Genomic DNA, 18,859 nt, shown 5'->3' with positions numbered 1-18,859 from the left:
TCAAAATCTTGAGTTATCTACTGTAACTTAGCTTAAATCATCACTCTGTAGTAATGACTTGCCAAATCACTGAAATAAAATACTCATATTTGAATGTATTTAATGGATTAAGACAGTAAACATTTTGATGCGTATAGAAATATGTGTATTCATCCAGATTAACAAGGTAAAACTCTTCAGACAGCAAAAACAGATCCAGAGAGAATTCTGGAATTATAGATATATATATTATCTACAATCTATTCTAAAGAACCTATTTAAATAGCATATTTGTTTAGCAGAATTAAACTTAATGGACCTTGATTGAGCTTGGTTGTATTAATTAGAGCAATCTTTTTTAATTTACAGTTGGCAATCAGTGGATAAATTACATATCATTCTGTGGCCTTCGAACACATGCAGAGCTTGAAGGAAACCTAGTCACTGAGCTTATCTATGTCCACAGCAAGTTGCTAATTGCTGATGACAACACTGTTATTATTGGTAAGTAGATAGCTTAACATTTTACCCCATGTAAAACTGTTTTTTATATTCTTGCCAAGCTTCCTTAGTAGATAAAGGGAGCTGCTCTGCGGGAGAAAGATGAGGCTTTCTACTCCCGTAAAGATTTACACCCTCGGAAACCCTATACAGGGTCGCTATGGGTCGGAACCGACTCGATGGCACATAACAACAACAACATCACAGTATCTGAAGCTTTCCTAAAGCAGTCATTTTCTCTTACATTGTTTTCAACCCTTGTTTTTACTTATCAAGAAATTGAGGCACTGAGCAATTAAATGGCCTTTGTGCAATATTATAATATCCAGTGGTAGCAGCTTAAAACACAAGTCCAATATTCTGCCTACTTTTCCTTAGTATTCCCTTTTTTTATTCTGAATTTCGAGTACCTAGATTTTGAGGTTGAAAAGGACAGAAATTGCATCAGAAATGAATATCTGATGGTAATTTGTATGTGTTTATGCTTCATTGACATAACCATTACCACAGATCTGAAATTATGCAAAAGTCAGAATCAGAAGGATGTTAATGCAGAGCTGCCTCTATGAATACAAATTTTCCCTAGTGTCTATGTTTTGGGTGGGGTCCCCATGTGCTTCTGTGGAGTTAATACATTGGACTGCAAAGTTTGAACCGCAACACCAGCAGTTCAAGCTCACTAGTCACTTTTCGGAAACCCTATACAGGGTCGCTATGGGTCAGAATCGACTCAATGGCACTTAACAACAACAACAACAACGTTTTGAGTGCTATAATTAGGCTGTAGACTAGGCCATCTTTGTTGATGTGTGTATGGGTCAGGTTGTTATTGTTAAGTACCTTCAAATCAGTTCTGACTCATAGTGACCTTGCATAGGGTTTCTGAGGTGGGAGCAGAAAGTCTCATCTTTCTCCCACAGAGCAGCTAGTGGGCTGGAACCACTGACCTAGTTTGGTGCTTTATCTTACAGTGCCACTATGCTCCCATTGGTCAGGTAGAAACTGTGTATTAATGATGTAATTAATTCAGTGATGTAATACTGAAGCCTGCAGTCTTTTCTTATAAAGGATGCACAGTAGGTTTCTCCAATGTCTTATCCCCATTGGCAGATTCAAGAGAGTTACTTGTGCATTATACCCAGATAAGACCAACATGGCAAGAGGGATGAAGTTTAGTTTCCTCCTTTTACACACATAGAAAGCTTCGTTTTCCATCATTGAATTGTTTTGTCTTACTATGTCAGACTAACATCAAAAGGCCAGAATGAGAAACAGAAAAATAATGATCAACTAGATAAATGAATGTTTATGGAGGGATAAGGTTTATAGAGATAGGATACGAACTGGAAATACTGCTCATCAGATTTAAATAAAATAGTTTCTCAGTTATAATGAGGTATTTCCCTGTTATTTAAGAAACATCCTGGATGTTTTGAAAGTCTTTTAGTAGTAAATATTCCTTTACAATCTCTATTCTCCATTAGGAAAAAAAAATTCACAACTAGGAGTAATGATATTGTCATAACTGCAATAGGATTTGAAAAGCAAGGAGTAGTTCTGAAACTTGTGCCAATAACGTATAGACCATGGTAATGAGATACATATTTTTAGTACTTGCACAGGGCACTCAAGGAAAATATTTTGGTGTCTTTGGTATCTTGGGGACTGAAGCTTTTTAGGGGATTACACATGTCTCTCCTGCCCCAAAATACAAGTGTGTTTTACTACCCTCAAGTTATTCTGCCTTGCTTTCAGAAGTCAAACCTCAGAATATTTTTATATTAACTTTGACCATGGTAGAGGAATAGAAATATATTAATGTTTGCTTACACAGAAAAACAAACACGTAAAGCCAAGTAAACTTCATTTGATCTCTTCAGTAAGATTTTCAGAACTCTTAAAGTAAAAATGGACAGATGTAGCTATTTTCCTCTTAAAGGTCTTTTTGACTTTCAGCCTGCTTGCTACGTATAAATGCAATGTAGTTTTCAATAACAGAGCTTACAGTGAAATACGTTTGTTGAGTTTTTTAATTGAATTGTTTTCTATAAAGGTCTGTGAACCCCTATAAGCTACATTTTATTTGAGCCAGCAGTGTTTGATCAATTTTGCACACACGTTTTATCCTCTGTTCTGAAACTGGAAATGTGGCGTTAGGAGTGTGAAGAGGTCAAATTTGCTAGCTTTTAGAGGCTGATTGTTTTGTTACCTCCTTCCCCAAGGTCACTTTGATTTAAAGAAGAGAAAAAAATTCACAGAAAAATCCAAAGGTGCTTTTGTGTTTTGTTTTGCTTTCTTTATCTCAGTGGAAACTTTACAAGTGGGTTTGTTGTTGCTGTTCCAGCACACCTGCGCTGTTTGACTTTATTGTTGTTGTTGTTAAGTGCCTTCAAGTCGGTTCCGACCCATAGGGACCCCGTATAGGGTTTCTGAGGCTGTAAATCTTTATGGGAGCAGAAAGCCTCATCTTTCTCCCACGGAACAGCTGGTAGTTTCGAACTGCTGGCCTTATAGCACGGAGATAAATGTTTCAAATTCTTAGAGAAGAGTTTGAGAAGTTAGGTTGAAAATAATTTATAGGCGATAAATGAGTACTTACAGGAGATGAACAAGTACTTAAAGTGTGGTACTGCAGGTTAATGCTCTGGACTGCAAGGTCAGCAGTTCAAGCTCACCATCCGTTCCTCAGAACCCTATACAGGGTTGCTGTGGTTCATAACCAACTTGGTGGCACTTAACAACAACAACAAAAGTCTTTAACAAGATATTTAAAGACTTAGTTGAATGGAGGGTAAAGTAACCTGTGATTAATTTTTCTAAAATGATAAATTTATGCCAGAGTAATTTAATAATTAACAGAAAAAATACAAGTTCTTATTTATACTCACATTTTCCTAACAGGAAGTATTTCTTTTATTACATTGAAAATCTCTTTTGTGTATAGCTTTAATTATCTGTTATCCCGGGTGGCTCTAAGTGTCATGAAATCTGTGGCCTAGTCCACAGATTTATTCAGTTTATCTTAACAATGGAAATTTTCTGGTATTCTCTGCTTTCAGCCAAGAAATTAACAATGGTATCCTTTTGTCCACATCCTCTTCTGAATCCAGATAGAATTTGGGGCAGTTTTCTGTCAATGTACTTCTACAACCATTTTTAATTATCTTCAGAAAAATTTTACATATGTGTGATATTAATGACATTGTTTGACAATTTCTGCATTTTGTTGGGTCACCTTTCTTAGAGATGGGAACAAATGTGGATCTCTTCCAATTTGTTGGCCCGATAGGTGTCTTCCATATTTTTTGGTAAAGAAAAGTGAGCCATTCTAGCACTATATCTGTTTGTTGAAATATTTCAGTTGACTGTCTGTCAATTCCTGAAGTCTTGCTTTGCTGCCAATGCCTTCAGTACAGCTGGACTTCTTTCCATTCCATTGGTTCTTGATCATATGCTACCTCCTGAATGTCTGAATATCACCCATTTCTTTTCTGTATACATTCTGGTAACTGTGTATTCCTTCCATCTTCTTTTGATACTTTCTGCATCACTCAATTTTATACCCATTTTTGGTGTGAGGTGCTATTTAGTCCATTCCAATTCATAGCAACCCTAAGCACAACAGAACTAAACACTGCTCAGTCTTGCACCACCCTCACAATTATTACGTTTGAGCCCATTGTTGCAGTCACTGTGTCAATTTTAAGGGTCTTCTTTTTTTGCTGACCCAGAACTTTCCCAAGAGTCTTAGTTATCCAGTGCTGTTATAACAGAAATGCCACAAGTGAATGGCTTTAACAATCAGAAGTTTATTCTCTGACAATTTACGAGACTAGCAGTTTGAATTCAGAGTACTGGCTTAAGGAAATGTTTTTGTCTCATTCAGCATCTGTAGGCACAGCATTCCTTGGAGATCATATGTCTTGACGTCAACTATTCCCCAGATCTAGGAACTTCACAGAGCAGGAACTCCAGGTCCAAAGAACTAGGTCCCTCTATCTGCTCATGGCTCTCTCTTTTTACCTCTTTGTAAGATAAAAGTTCCATTTCAGGTCACTAATACCAAGAATATAGATGTTTATGTGTTTCATTTCATTTTTGACACCTTTCAATATTCCTAGTTTCATACTTCATACAGTCCATGGACCAATTATTAATGGGTTTTTATAACTCTTTCTAAGGAGCTCTGGTAGCGTAGTGGTTATGAATCAGGCTGCTAGTCTCACGGTCAGCAGTTCTAAACTACCAGCTGTTCCATGAGAGAAAGATGAGTCTTTCTGCTCCCATAAAGATTTACAGCCTCAGAAACCCTGTACAGGGTCGCTATGAGTCAGATCTGACTCCACGGCACATAACAACAACAACAACATAACTGATTCTCCTCATTTTGAGTTGTGCTCCATCAGCAAATAAAGGTTCCAAGGACTCTACTCCATTTGCATCCACACAGTCAACTCTACTTTAAGGAGGCAGCTCTTCCCCAGTCATATTTTGAGTGCCTTCCAATCTGAGGAGCTCATTTTCCAGAACTGTATCTGATCATATTCTGGTGCTCTTCATCATGTTTCAGTATTCAATATTCTGGTGCTGACAGTGTTCCACTGCTATACATAAGGCTTTCAGAGACTTAATATTTGGAATTAGTCTGTGTCTCCTTCTTCCTAGACTGTTATTAATCAGGAAGATTATCTGAAACCTGTACACCACCGGTGGGTCTGCTGGTATTTAAAATACCTGTGGCATAGCTTCCAGAATTACAGCAACAGGCAAACTACCACTACAGAAAACTGATAGACATGTGATGGAACTGAAGAAAAAATTAAGCCTCAAATTACCATGTTAAAGAATTCTATGGGCAAAGCATTGAATGATGCAAAAAGCATCAGTATAAGATGGAAGGAATACACAGAGTCACTGTATCAAAAAGAAATCGAGTTCAGACTCATAGCGACCCTGTACAGGGTTTCAAATCTTTACAGGAGCAGAACGCCTCATTTTTCTCCTACGGAACAGCTGGTAGTTTTGAACTGCTGACCCTGAGGTTAGCAGCCCAATTCGTAAGCACTATGCTACAATGTTTAATTATTTCAAGAGGTAACAAATGACCAGGAGCCAATGATATTGAAGAACAAAGTCCAAGGTACTCTGAAGGCATTGACAAAGAACAAGGCTCCAGGAATAGATGGGACCAAAAATTGAATTCTTTTAACAATCTGATATAGCACTGGAGGCACTCACTCATCTAGGCCTAGAAATTTGCATGATAGATACCCGGCCAACTGATAGGAAGACATCAATTATTTGTGCCCATTCTGAAGACAGGTGACCCAACAGAATGTGGAACTCATCAGACAATGTCAATAATATTGCATGCAAGTAAGATTTTGTTTAAAATAATTAAAAAATAGCTGCAACAGGTGAACTTGAACTGCAAAGTCAGTGGTTCAAGCTCACCAGCTACTTCTCAGAAACCCTACACAGGGTCACTATAGGTCAGAACCAACTCAATGGCACTTAACAACAACAACAAATTCCAATCTTATGACCCATACTTACTCTGAATTCCATGTTCATGGGGAATAATTGCAATCCTGGTGTGGTGCTGTAGGGTAAAAACTGTACCTCAAAGTCTGTTTGAACCACAAGGTCAGTGGTTCAAACCCACCAGCTGCTCCTTGAAACCCCTATACAGGTCACTATTAGTTAGAACTTACTTGATAACAACAACATCCCACCCTTAATCCTTTTATAGATTTATCACATGAGATCACATCATGGGGACATCATCAAACAACTGAGAACCAATCATTGTCTAGCCACATTGACACATATTTTGGGGGGGCACAATTCGATCCATGACACCAAGCATGATATCCTTTTCCAGGCACTTGTCCCTTCCAATCATCTGTCTAAAATATCTGAGACTAAGTATTACCATTTTCACTTCTAAGGAGCATTCTGACTGCTTCCACGACAAATTTGTTCATCTAGCAATCTATGATAATTTCCATATTCTTCATCAACACCATAATCCAAAGACATCAATTATTTGGTCTTCCTTATTTATTGTCCAACTTTCACATTCATATGTGGTTGTTGAAAATACCATAACTTGGGTCAGGCCCACCTTTCAAAACATCTTTGCTCTTTAACATTGTTAAGTGCCATTGAGTCTCATACCAAGTCATAGTGATCCTGTATAGGGTTTTCAAGGAGCAGCTAATGGGTTTGAACCACCAACCTTGCAGTTAGTGGTCCAATGTTTATCCTACAGTGCAGCTTTTTAACATAGAATTCAATATTTCAACTAGAGACTTGAATTTTTTTTTCTTCAGTTCTTTCATCTTGACATCTTTTTTGGTTTTCTAACTCTAGACCTATGCACATTTAATTAAAGTATTTTACTTTGTTTTTCCATCCAGCCTTGGAAATCTTCTGTTCAGCTCTTCTACGTCATCTTTTCTACAGTTCACTTTTGCTACTCCACATTCAAAAGCAAGTTTTAGAGTTTCTTCTGGCATTCATGTTTATCTTTTTTTTTTGCATTCCTATTTTTTGACCTTTTGCTTTCTTCCTCTATGGTGTCATTGATGTCAACCCAGAGTTCATCTGGTCTTTAGTCATTAGTGTTCAGTGCATCAAATCTGTACTTGAGATGGTCTCTAAATTCAGGCGAGATATACTCAAGTTCATATTTTAGCTCTCATGGGTTTTTTAAAATTTACTTCAGCTTTAATTTGAATTTGCCTATAAGCAACTGATGATATGTTCTGTAGTTAGCCCCTGGCCTCATCTTACTGTTCATATTGAGTTTCTTTACTGTCTCTTTCCATAGATGTACTCAGTTTGCCTCCTGTGTAGTTCACCTGGTGAGATCCACAGCAAACTTAATATCTTATTTTCTTATAGTTCTGTAGGTTCAAAGTCCAACAGACTTCCCTGAATTAAAATCAGTGCATTGGTCTGGCTTTATTTCTATTTGAAGTTCTAAGGGATAATCCACAGAGCTCTGATGTTACTGTGGTTAAGTGCTCAGCTGCTGACTAAAAACTCCCCAGCTGCTCTGTGGGAGAAAGATGTGGCAGGCTGCTTCCATAAAGATTTACAGTTGTGAAAATGCAATAGGGAGGTTCTGCTTCGTCCTACAGGATCACTGTGAGTTGGAATTGACTCTGTTGCAATGGTTAGGAAAGAATCCATTTCCTTATCTTTTCTAGCTTGTAGAGACTGCCCACATTCCTTAGACTGTGGCCTTCAAAACCAGCAACAATACATGTCTCTAAATCCTCAACACATTCTTCTGTAATCACATCCACCTCTGACTGCCTCCCACTGTTAAGGGTCCTTAGATGACATAGGGCTCACTGAAAAATTCAAGATATTCTCCCTAGTTCAAAGTCAACTGATCAGCAACCTTAATTCCACAGGCAACCTTATATCCCCTTCTGGTGTAACCTGACATATTCAGAGGTTCCAGGAATGTAGGCATCTTTAGGGTCCATTATTCCTTCTATCAGAGAGAGATTAACAATTTCTTAGGACACACAAACCTAAAAGGAAAAGATTTATAAGCCAAACTGTATTAAGATTCAGAACTTTGCTCATTAAAAGGCACCATGTTGCTGTTGTTAAGTCCATTGAGTCAGTTCCAACTCATCTTTCTCCCAGTGAAAGACAGATAGACTCATACCACCAACCATGTGCTTAGCAGTTCAGTGTTTATCCTACAGCACCACAGGACTCCCAAAAGGTACCATTGTTGTTATTGTTGTTAAGTGCCATCAAGTTGGTTCTGACTTATAGTGACCCTGTATAGAGTTTCCATAGAACAGCTGGTGAGTTCAAATCTACCTTGCTGTCCAGTGTTTATCCTATAGTGTCACACCAGAACTCCAAAAGGCACCATAAAGAGAATAAAAAGATAAATCAAAAACTGAAAGAAGATATTTGTAATACACTTAATATCCAAAACTCATAAAGAAGCATTATAAATCAATACGAAAAGACAAGCATCCAAAGAAAAATGGGCAAAAGACTTTTATAGGAATTTCACCAGAGAACACAGACATGACCAATAAACACATGAAAAGATGTTTATTGTCATTATTACAATAATGAGATAAATAAAAAGGTTGTTTGTTTTTTTTTTGTCTCATTATTGTAATCTCAGAGAGGAGGCTTCTTCCAGACAAATGCTAACTTCCTTGCAAACTACCCATTCCTATTGTCACGTTTGCAAATTATTAAGTTAACAACTGTCTTCTAAGGATGTCAATGCTAATTAACATTTGTGGAGCAGTTTGTAGATCAGTAATGCCTTCACATAACCTTACCTAATACCTGCAACAACCCTACATTTCACATTATTATCTCCATTGTTTAAAAGACTAAATTAAATCTGAGAAAGCCAGTGGTGCTCAAATAATGCTGGGCCCAAAAGATCTGACTGCAAATTTTATTCTGTAATCAAAATATAAATTTATGTATTAAGAGTGATTTGTTTCTAATAAAACAGTGCTTTATGGGTTTTTACAGCATACCAATAGCACTCCCAAATGTCTGCTGAGGGCTGGATTCTGTCACCCAGGGCCACCAGAGGCAACATTTACATCCATAGTCTGTGTTGATTTGTATCCTAACTATGGCAGTATTGTGGCAAATGTCAGTAGTCTCTCTTAGAAGGTTCAGTTTTACTTTAGGCACAAAACTTTGCCATTTGGGCTCATGACAGAGCTTCTATTGCTGTTCACCTCTAGTTGTCACAGTCACAGAGACCAACTGATGCCCCTCTTCAGCCTGACCCATCTGCTGCGTGTCTTCAGAAACAGTTGAAGGTGAACTAGGGCAAAAGGAACACTGAAAAGAAAGAGTCTGTCTGACCCCTTCTGTAGTTTGTAGGACACCTCAAGGATTCAGGTGATTCATGCAGAAACATCAGGGGAGTTCTGAATACACAGCAGAGGACTGCAGAAAACACAGGTTGAACTAATTAATATATGTGCCCTTCATATGTGAAAGTCAACATTCTCAGCTCATTAGATTTAAAAATAGAATGGAGGGAAGTTGACACAGAAGCTGCTGGCATACCACACAAGTGAGGCAAGAGAATGGAAAATCCAAAGCTACCAATGATAATCCATATTTAAGATCAGACTTTGTTATGAAGGTTCTCTTGGGTTAGCTATGCATAATTGTATGATTATAAGTTAACGTCTACAGAATTTGAGTCTTTAAAAGCAAAGCCATCTCTGTTTTGAGCTAGTAAGCTTTTTCCTTTTTTTAAGTACACGATGAATATGTCAATTTGAATCCTCTGAACCACAAGAAAGAAAACTTAGATGGAAATGTGTGAAACAATAAACAAATTGTATTATCTCATGTAACAGACAGTAGGGAAGTCCCAAGGTTTTCTAATTCAGTAACTTAAAGACCCAGAGGTTTTGTTCATTGCTCTCTGCCATCCTTGGCTTATCTGTGCTCTAACAACAATAAAAAAAAAAAAAAAATTTTTTTAAGCAAAAAATAAATCAAATCTATTGAGGTCCAGTGGATTCTGACTCCTAGTGTCCCTATAGGACAGAGTTGAACTATGCCATAAGGTTGTTGTTGTTGTTGTTAAGTGCGGTCAAGTCGGTTCTGACCCATAGTGACTCTGTATAGAGTTTTCAAGAAGCAGCTGGTGAGCTTGAACCCCTGACCTTGTAGTGCAAACAGCGTTGCAGTCCAACGTATTAACCCACAGTGCCACACCAGAATCCAAACTCTAATCTTTATGTATGTTGACTGACACATCATTCTCTCATGGAGCAACTGATAGGTTCAAACCAACTTTTCAGTTAACAATCGAACATTTCACCACTGTGCCACTAGAAGTCCTTATTGTTATTAGGTGCCTTCAAGCTGGTTCTGAATCATAGTGACCCTATGGAAAATAGAGCAAAGCACCGTCTGGTCCTGTGCTATCATTACAATTGTTATATTTCAGCCTGTTGTTGCAACCACTATATCAGTCCATCTTGTGGACATCTTCCGCTTTTTCACTTTTTCAAGCATGATGTCTTCTAGGGATTGGTCCCTCCTGAGAAACTGTCCAAATTACGTGTGATGAAGTCTCGACATCCATACTTCTAGTGAGCATTCTGACTGTACTTCTTCCAAAACAGATCTATTTGTTCTTCTGGCAGTCCTTGGTACTTTCAGTATTCTTTGCCAACACCATAATTCAAATAAAGTTGTTCTCTGGCCTTCATTATTCACTTCCACCTTTCACATGAATATGAGGTGATTGAAAATGCCATGGTTTGGGTCAGGTGACCTTTGCTCTTCCCCACTTCAAAGAAGTCCTTTGCAGCAGATTTGCTCAATGCAATATATCATTTGAACTCATGACAGCTGTTTCGATTGGCATTGATTGTAGATCCAAGTAACATGAAATCCTTGCCAACTTCAATCTTTTCTCCATCTAAATGAAGTTGTTTATTGGGCTCCTTAGTGGGTTGCAGCAACTCTGAGAATTCTGTCCTTATCCACGCTCACAAGTCAAAATAGCCATAGACTGAAAAGAGGCAGCATTCCTTTTCTTGTGTCCTTCTAAATGAAGGAGGAAAAATCTTTCTCAGAAGTCCTCAACAGATTTTCATTCCTGCTTCACTGGCTAGATTTCCATCAAACTGGCAAAAGAATAAAGTTACTGTGACTGTCTTTGACTAATCAAGGCATCCCAGGGTTAAGGAAGATTGTGTTTGCCTAAAAACCTGTCTTCTCTTGATGATGTTGTTGTTGGTAAATGTCATCGAGTAGGTTCCAATTCAGCATGTACAGAATCAGAGTTTCATTAACAAGAAAGAGTGGAGTGGGGAGTGCAACCACCAGGGTCTGCTACATGGGAAGTTTTCTAAGTTTCACTGTTTCTCCTTGTAGGTTCTGCCAATATCAATGACCGAAGCATGCTGGGAAAGCGTGACAGTGAAATGGCTGTCATTGTGCAGGACACAGAGACCGTCCCCTCGGTAATGGATGGAGAAGAGTACCAAGCTGGCCAGTTTGCCCGAGGACTTCGGCTGCAGTGTTTTAGGTGGGCCCTACCACGATGTATTTCCTAACATAGGTGCTCACAAGACTGTAAACCCCAGCCTCCACCTTGTACCTTTAGCCCACATTTCATTTCCTGGTTCTTCTTGAGCTAAAACAGCATTTCCAATAATACATTTCTCAATATGTGTACTACAGTACTATGTGAAATGATTTTTTTGTAATACACAAAGTAATTTTTCTTTTAATTTGAAGAGTTGTTACTACTTTAAGGTATAATATAACAAATTTTTTTAAAACCTAGCATTTTAAATCCATAAATTGATTTAGGAGGACTAGGTCAGGTCAAACCATCTAGTACCTATTTAAGTTTTTAAAAGGGGAGTCTATTAAAAAATCAAATAGTCTCAGTAATCCAGGAAAATGATAAAAAATCATTAAAAGAACATACCAGACTGGTATAAAATTCATGTGAAGAAAACTCTGGTTGTCAGGTTTAAAGGAACTCCAGATATGAGTTCTAAACGAATCTGTGGTCAAACATAAGGAACATTGCGCTAGGAAGAAACGGTTCTATGACCCTAAATGAGCCCTTCATTCAATAAAGGTTTTTTGTGAGCTTTCTAGGGTGGGGCTTTAACCACCTGTGCCAGAACTACCAGCCTCTGCCATCTATTCCCTACAGCACAGATCCTTCTAGACCCTAACTCAGATCACAGAAATCACTCCAATGACTTCTCTCACCTACAGTAAATCCTTGTCATCAACATATTATCTCCTCTCACTGGTCCTTCACGCTCCAGACACACCAGTTGAAGAACACTCCAGCCACCCTGTTTTTTCCCAGGTTGTGATTTCAGTGAGACCTCTAAGGTGAGACACAGCCAGTCTCTTACGTGGAGTTAGGGTTGCTGCTTTAAACTAGTTGGGCACTGCACAGAAAAGCATTGCAGAAATGTACCCTTCTTGTGTGGATACCCAAGTTTGGAAACTAGCTCACTTACAGAAAGATGCATAATGAGCGCTGCACTCCTTGCAAAGGCTGGAAGTCATCTTCCTCAGACCAAACAGTCCCAACTGGGCACTTCAGAAAACCAAAATAGCTACCAATTCAAAGCCAGCCGTCCCTCAGAATCTGAATGTCAGTACCTTCTAGAAACTTTTATTGCTTTATTTCTTGCCTTTGGTACACATTAATTTGCCAATAAGAATGTTTTTGAAACCATTGTTATTTCAATTAACTGCTAATGTTCATTTGTTTTGTTTTGTTTAATAGAAGGATGTTTAAATTTAGTGCCCTGCTAATCCTGGTGTGGCACTGTAGGATAAATACTGGACTGTTACCCACAAGGTTGGTGGTTCAAGTTCACCAACAGCTCGTTGGAAACCCTATACAGGGTCTCTTTGTCATATCTGTTCTAAACCTTTTTAGTCAATTGTCTTTTGTCATATTTAGAGTAGTTGGGGAAAGTTATTAAATTCTTTTTAATCAATCCTATCAGTTTTTCCTTTGCATTTTGTCCCCTTCTTTAATTTATATATATTAGCTTCTACAGCTCAAAATCAAGCAATGAGTTGTATTTTCTTGTAATGCTTACTTGAGTTTACTTTTTACATTTACATAAGAAATGACTTAGAACCCTAACTCTCCCCTCAACCTGCCCACCACAAGTAGACTCTGATGTATGCAGTCTTCGCCTATGCAATCTATAATGCTCCTTCATAGCTCTAGGTTCTCATATATATTAGAACAGACTTCTATCTTTTTATTATAATCTATTTAAATTCTCTTTGTTTGCATACCAGTGTGATACTACTGTGATTATTGCAACTGCGCACCTTAATATTTGGAATAGCTGCTTCTTGCCACGTTATTTCCTCAAATTAGTTTTCTTTTGCAGAATAATTTTAGCTCTTCTTTAAATGTTCATTTTTTTCTATATAAACTTTGTTGTTAAGTGTGTTAAGTGGCATCAAGTCGGTTCTGACCCATAGTGACCCTGTATAGAGTTTCCAAGGAGCAGCTGGTGAGCTTGAACTGCCAACCTTGCAGTTCAAATGGCTTTGTAGTCTGGCGCATTAACCCACAGCACCACATATAAACTTTAGAATTACTTAAGTTCGCTCATATCCTTTAAATTTTTTTTAAAATTGGGATTACAGTAGATTTATAAAATCATATTTAAAATTGGGATCTATAATGTTGAATCACCCTGTTGAAGAACAAGGTGTGTGTAGGCTTCAACTTACTCAATTTCTTTATTGTTCAGTAAAATTTTAGAGTTTTTTGTTATTGTTTTTCTTTAGGACATCATTCTGGCTTATGGTTTTTCTTTTCTTTTTTTTTGAGTTCTACAAATTTCATTCTAACTTTATTCCTTGGTGCCTTATTTTTCCTGGCAATTTTCAAACCATCTTAAAGAGGTAGTTGTTCTTGAATAATTATTTTCACTTTGCCCTAATGACAAACACAAAAAATTGTGTTAATTTTTGTCTTTTTTTTTTTTTAGGGAATATTCCCAAAGATAAATATTGTGACCTAAAGCACAACCATTTTCTCACTAAAAAACAAAACAACAGAAAAAAAAAAAAAAACATCTTCAATCTATTTTCCATCTGGACTGTTTTAAAATAGAAATAAGAAACATTTCAATGTGAAATCAATTCTAAATAGAGACAGAATCAACCATCAGAGTACTGCGCTGAATGTCACAACTATATGCCAAACAGTTCATTAAGTCCTAGAAAATTATCCAAACTTTACAGATGTAGCCATCACTCTACAGAAACCATTATCCACACAAGTAGAGCTCAGAATCATTTAAAATGATAGACAAAAACAATCATTTACAGTTTCCTTATTGTCCTACTTCCTGTGGTATGAAACAATTAAATAATAACTGCATTATACATTTCAACATAAAACCAAGACAATTTTCTCCCAAATCATGGTTTCTCAAAACAAAACCCAAAGTACTTTGCTTTTAATTTTCACTATGTATTTTAGCATAAATTTCTTATAATTAAAATACTGACAGAATAAAATTTATTGCTAAATATGATCTTACTTAATTTTTCTACAAACAAGCTAATAACTAATAACTTGATGAGCACTTTGCCTTTTCTTTTGTTCTCCCTTGAAAGCACAGTTAGTTACAGAAATACTTTTTTTTTCCTCTCAGTTTTCAGCTAGTTAGAACCTGATCCAAATTCAAGTTATTATTATATTTGACTTACTGCCATAACTTGACCTTCAAATCTGAAACAATAAAATTTTGCTTTGAATCTCAGCGAGTATCCAGTATCTCTGTGCATGCAACATGCCCTATATCTCTCTTTTTAAAAAGCTATTCCTATCTTGTCAGGAGGCATTATTTGAAGTAAGATTTTGAGTTTATTAAATGCTATCCTAATGTGGCCATTGTACCAGATACATTTATTTTAAACAGTTTTTATAGAATGAAAACCAATGCAGATTAAAACTAAAATGAGATGACTGAGCTTTTTCTGGAGGTGCATTGGTACATTCTGTTTTTGGAGATAACAGTTTGCACTTTCCTTGACCCAGGAATTTTAATCCTAAAATCTGTCCTAATGCAATAATCATAAATATTAACAAAATACTATATGTAATGAATTAATGTTTACTGTAGCACTGTTCCTACTAATGAAAAATTGGAAACCACCCAAAGCCCTAAAAAAATAATCGGTTATTTAAATATAACAAAATAATTGGTTACATTTCACATTATGAAAAACTGCCGCCATTAAAAAGAATGATGTAAATCCATGTCTATTTAAATAGAAAGAAGGCACTAGTTTAACAGCTTTCGCATGGTTACCTGGTCAATTTTCATTTCTCACTTTACCCAGCCTGTCAAGTTCATATCTGACACAGTTATCCTTGATATGCTTCTTCCTGTGTTCCAGGGTACCACATCCTCTTGGTTTCTCCAGGCTCATTGGTGGCTTCTACTCAATCTTTTTGAGATTCATTCTTCTCTCACTTATTGTGGGGCATACAAGACCTCTTCTGTTGTCTGTACTCATTCCTTCACCAAACTCATTAAAAATCATATGGACTTTATATTCTAAGGCTTCATATGTTGTTGTTAAGTGCTGTCGAGTTGGTTCCGACCCATAACTACCCTGTATAGGGTTTCCAAGGAGCAGCTGGTGAGCTTGAACTGCTGGCCTTGTGGTTCAAATGACTTTGCAGTCCAGTGGATTAACCCACAGCTCTACACCAGGATTCCATGCAGGGTTCATATGTTGCTGTGGTTGTTGTTAAGTGCCACTGAGGCGGTTCTGACACATAGCAACCCAGTATAGGGTTTCCAAGGAACACCTGGTGAGCTTAGACTGCCGAACTTGTGGTTCAAACAACTTTGCAGTCTGGCACATCAACCCACAGCATCACACCAGTACTCCTATATATGTAAAGACAATTCTCAAATTATACTTTCAGGCAATCTTCTCTCCCAAACTCCAGATTAAACTGCCTACTCAAGTTTGCCACTTGGATGTTCAATAGATGTCTCAACTCATTCAAAATTGAATTCCTGATTTTCCTCCCCATAAACTGACATTACCCATGAAATTCTCCCACTCAGTTAATGAAAATTGCATTTTTCTAGTTGTTCAAGCCAAAACCTTTTAAGCCATCCTTGATGCCTTACTTTTTCTCATATATTAGCCCAATTTATTGCTAAGGTCTGTTGGCTCTACCTTCATTTCCACTGCTACCACCCACATCTAAGTCATCATCATCTCTCACACCTTGTTGTTGTTATGTGGCATTGAGTCTGTTCTGAATCCTAGTGACCTTGCATAGAGTCTCTGAGGAGCAGCTGATGGTTAAAAGACAGGTTTAAGTAACAGATCATCCTGGTTGGAGTTCCAGTTTTACCACTTACTAGTTGCATCACCTTAATCTAGTTATTTAACCTCTCTGTGCGTTAGTTTTTTTATCTTTATAATTAAGATAATATTAGTTGCTTCTTTATGGTGTGTTAATCTCTGCAAAGGACTTGCTTGGTACATTGGCTGGCACCACATTTGATATACTAATCTCATTCTCCAGGACTTTAAACATCTTATGTAAATTTCAATAACACCCTCAAAACAAAATGAAGGTCTTTCTATACATCCAGTAGTTAAAACATTCAAGCAACATAGAAATATATATAATAAAAATGTAACTATATATATATATGTGTGTGTGTGTGTGTGTGTGTATCAATAAAAATTTGACTTCTATGGTTCAATACCTCAATTACATTATCCTTAGAAACAGTATCTTTAGAAAACTGTATTTTCTCAGTTACTCAATTTGGAGGGTATGTGTATTTCAGGCTTGTCCTTGGCTATCTTTCTGACCCAAGTGAAGACATTGAGGACCCAGTGAGTGACAAATTCTTCAAGGAGATTTGGGTTTCAACAGCAGCTCGAAATGCTACAATTTACGATAAGGTGAATTTCATGTTTATTTCCCTCTTTTTTCTGTTGAATATCATCACTAAATGTATATCGTTGTTTCTACATTATATTAGTATAATGTTTGTTTACACTGAAAAGGAAGAGTCAAAAATCATCATGGGTTATGGTTTAGCAGGGTCTCTGTTGTTGTTGTTAAGTACTTTTGACTCTGCGCCTTTAAGTCATTGCAGGAGCAAAGAAAAAAATCCTCATCTTTCTCCCACAGAGCAGCTGGTGGGCTAGAATAGATGACCTGTGGTTAGAAGTCCCATTGTATGGAGCCATCACACTCCCCAAAAGGGACCTTCTAAGGAGTCTGGTGTGGCAATGTGGGCTAAAGCACTGGACTACAAGTTCGGTTTGAACTTTGTGTCTCATCTGTTGCAGGAATCTCATTATGCACATCCCTAGCACATGGTACCCAGAATTGGAACATAACATAATGGGAAGAAAGGCAGGTGGGATTGAAAAGTGAGAGAGACCTAGGTCCAAATCCTACTCATCCAGTTATATCAGAGTTGACATTTTGAGCCTTCCTTTTCTCTCCAATAAAATGGAGGAATATTTCCTCATTTATAATGATAAAGAATAGTTGACTCCTGGTGTGGCACTGTAGAATAAGAAGTGGACTGCTAACCACAAGGTTGGCAATAGAGATCCACCAGCTGCTCCTTGGAAACCCTATACAGAGTTGCTATGAGTCAGACCTGACTCAGCAGCACTTTACAACAATACAGTGTATTTAGCCCATACTGCAAAACCGATGGTATCATCTTATAATGAAGCTTATTAATAATGAGACACTTCCTTTGTTGGGCAGCTCTAATTTTAGAGGATGTTTTAAAACCAGCTTCATTTGTTACAGAGTCCAAGTACATCTCTTGATAAGTTTTACCCATTGGTTGCTATATATATATTTCAAAGTATAAGGTTGAGTTGTCCAACAGTTGAACAGGTTATCTCAGGAAGTCATCAACTTTTCATCATGGACAATATTCAAGTTAGATTTGTTGAGCATCTATCAGATTGGGTAAAAATGTGTTCCTCTTCATGACCTTCAGGGTCTCTTCCAATTGGGAATGTCATAATTATTTATGAACCATGATAACTATCTACATTGTCTATTTAAGGCCATGATCAAATAGGTTCTGGACATGGAGTTCATTAAAATGTAATTTTACACATGTAATGCTTAGTTTTGACTGACTCCTCAACTGGGAAGAGAGATGGCTATAAAAGTCATTTTAGAGACAGCATGATAAATCTAAGAAGCCTTGTTGGCATAGTGGTTAAGCACTTGGCTACTAATTATAAGCTCAACATTTGGAACCCACCAGTTGTTCAAAAGGAAAAAGTCTGCTTCCATAAAGATTACAGCATTGGAAACCTGATGGGACAGTTTTACTCTGTTTATTACCCAATTTATAAGTAGACATTGACTCAACTGCAGTAAGTTTGGTTTGGGTTTTGGTAGGATGAATTTGAATATGGACCTCATTCTCAATGAGATTATGAAACGAAATTTTATAGGTGTCATCATGGTAATGTAGTTATGTAAAAACATGTTCTTATTGTTAGGAAATACATGCTGAATGAAGAAGTATGTACTCAGGGCTGAAGTGTTATGATGTCAGAAAGTCATTTTCAAATCAACAAAAGTTGATAACTCTAAGTAACATAAAACATAGACATTCTTCAAAATAAGAAGTTAAAGAAATATAGATATATGTGTGTATATGTTGTTGTTAAATGCCGTTGAGTCAGTTCCATCCCACAGTGACCCTGAATAGGATTTCTGAGGAGTGGCTGGTAAGCTTGAACCACTGACCTTGTGATTCAAACTGTTGTCTGTCTGTCTGTCTGTCTGTCT

At 37.2% G+C, this 18,859-nt stretch overlaps 1 protein-coding gene across 2 annotated transcripts in view; it reads left to right on the top strand.

The window, feature by feature from the left end:
* Nucleotides 1-18,859, top strand: part of PLD1 (phospholipase D1, phosphatidylcholine-specific) — a 168,775-nt gene that overhangs the window by 148,295 nt on the left and 1,621 nt on the right. For both annotated transcript variants that reach the window (XM_006861841.1, XM_006861840.1), the window contains 3 exons: nt 349-483; nt 11,401-11,554; nt 16,866-16,983. In XM_006861841.1, coding sequence (XP_006861903.1) covers nt 349-483; nt 11,401-11,554; nt 16,866-16,983 — 407 coding nt within the window. The remainder of the gene's footprint in view (nt 1-348; nt 484-11,400; nt 11,555-16,865; nt 16,984-18,859) is intronic.

This window comes from Chrysochloris asiatica, unplaced genomic scaffold (assembly GCF_000296735.1).
Source record: "Chrysochloris asiatica unplaced genomic scaffold, ChrAsi1.0 scaffold00043, whole genome shotgun sequence".
NCBI classification, from domain to species: Eukaryota; Metazoa; Chordata; class Mammalia; order Afrosoricida; family Chrysochloridae; genus Chrysochloris; species Chrysochloris asiatica.
Note: the sequence above shows the minus strand (reverse complement) of the source record. Positions and strands in the feature narration are given on the sequence as shown.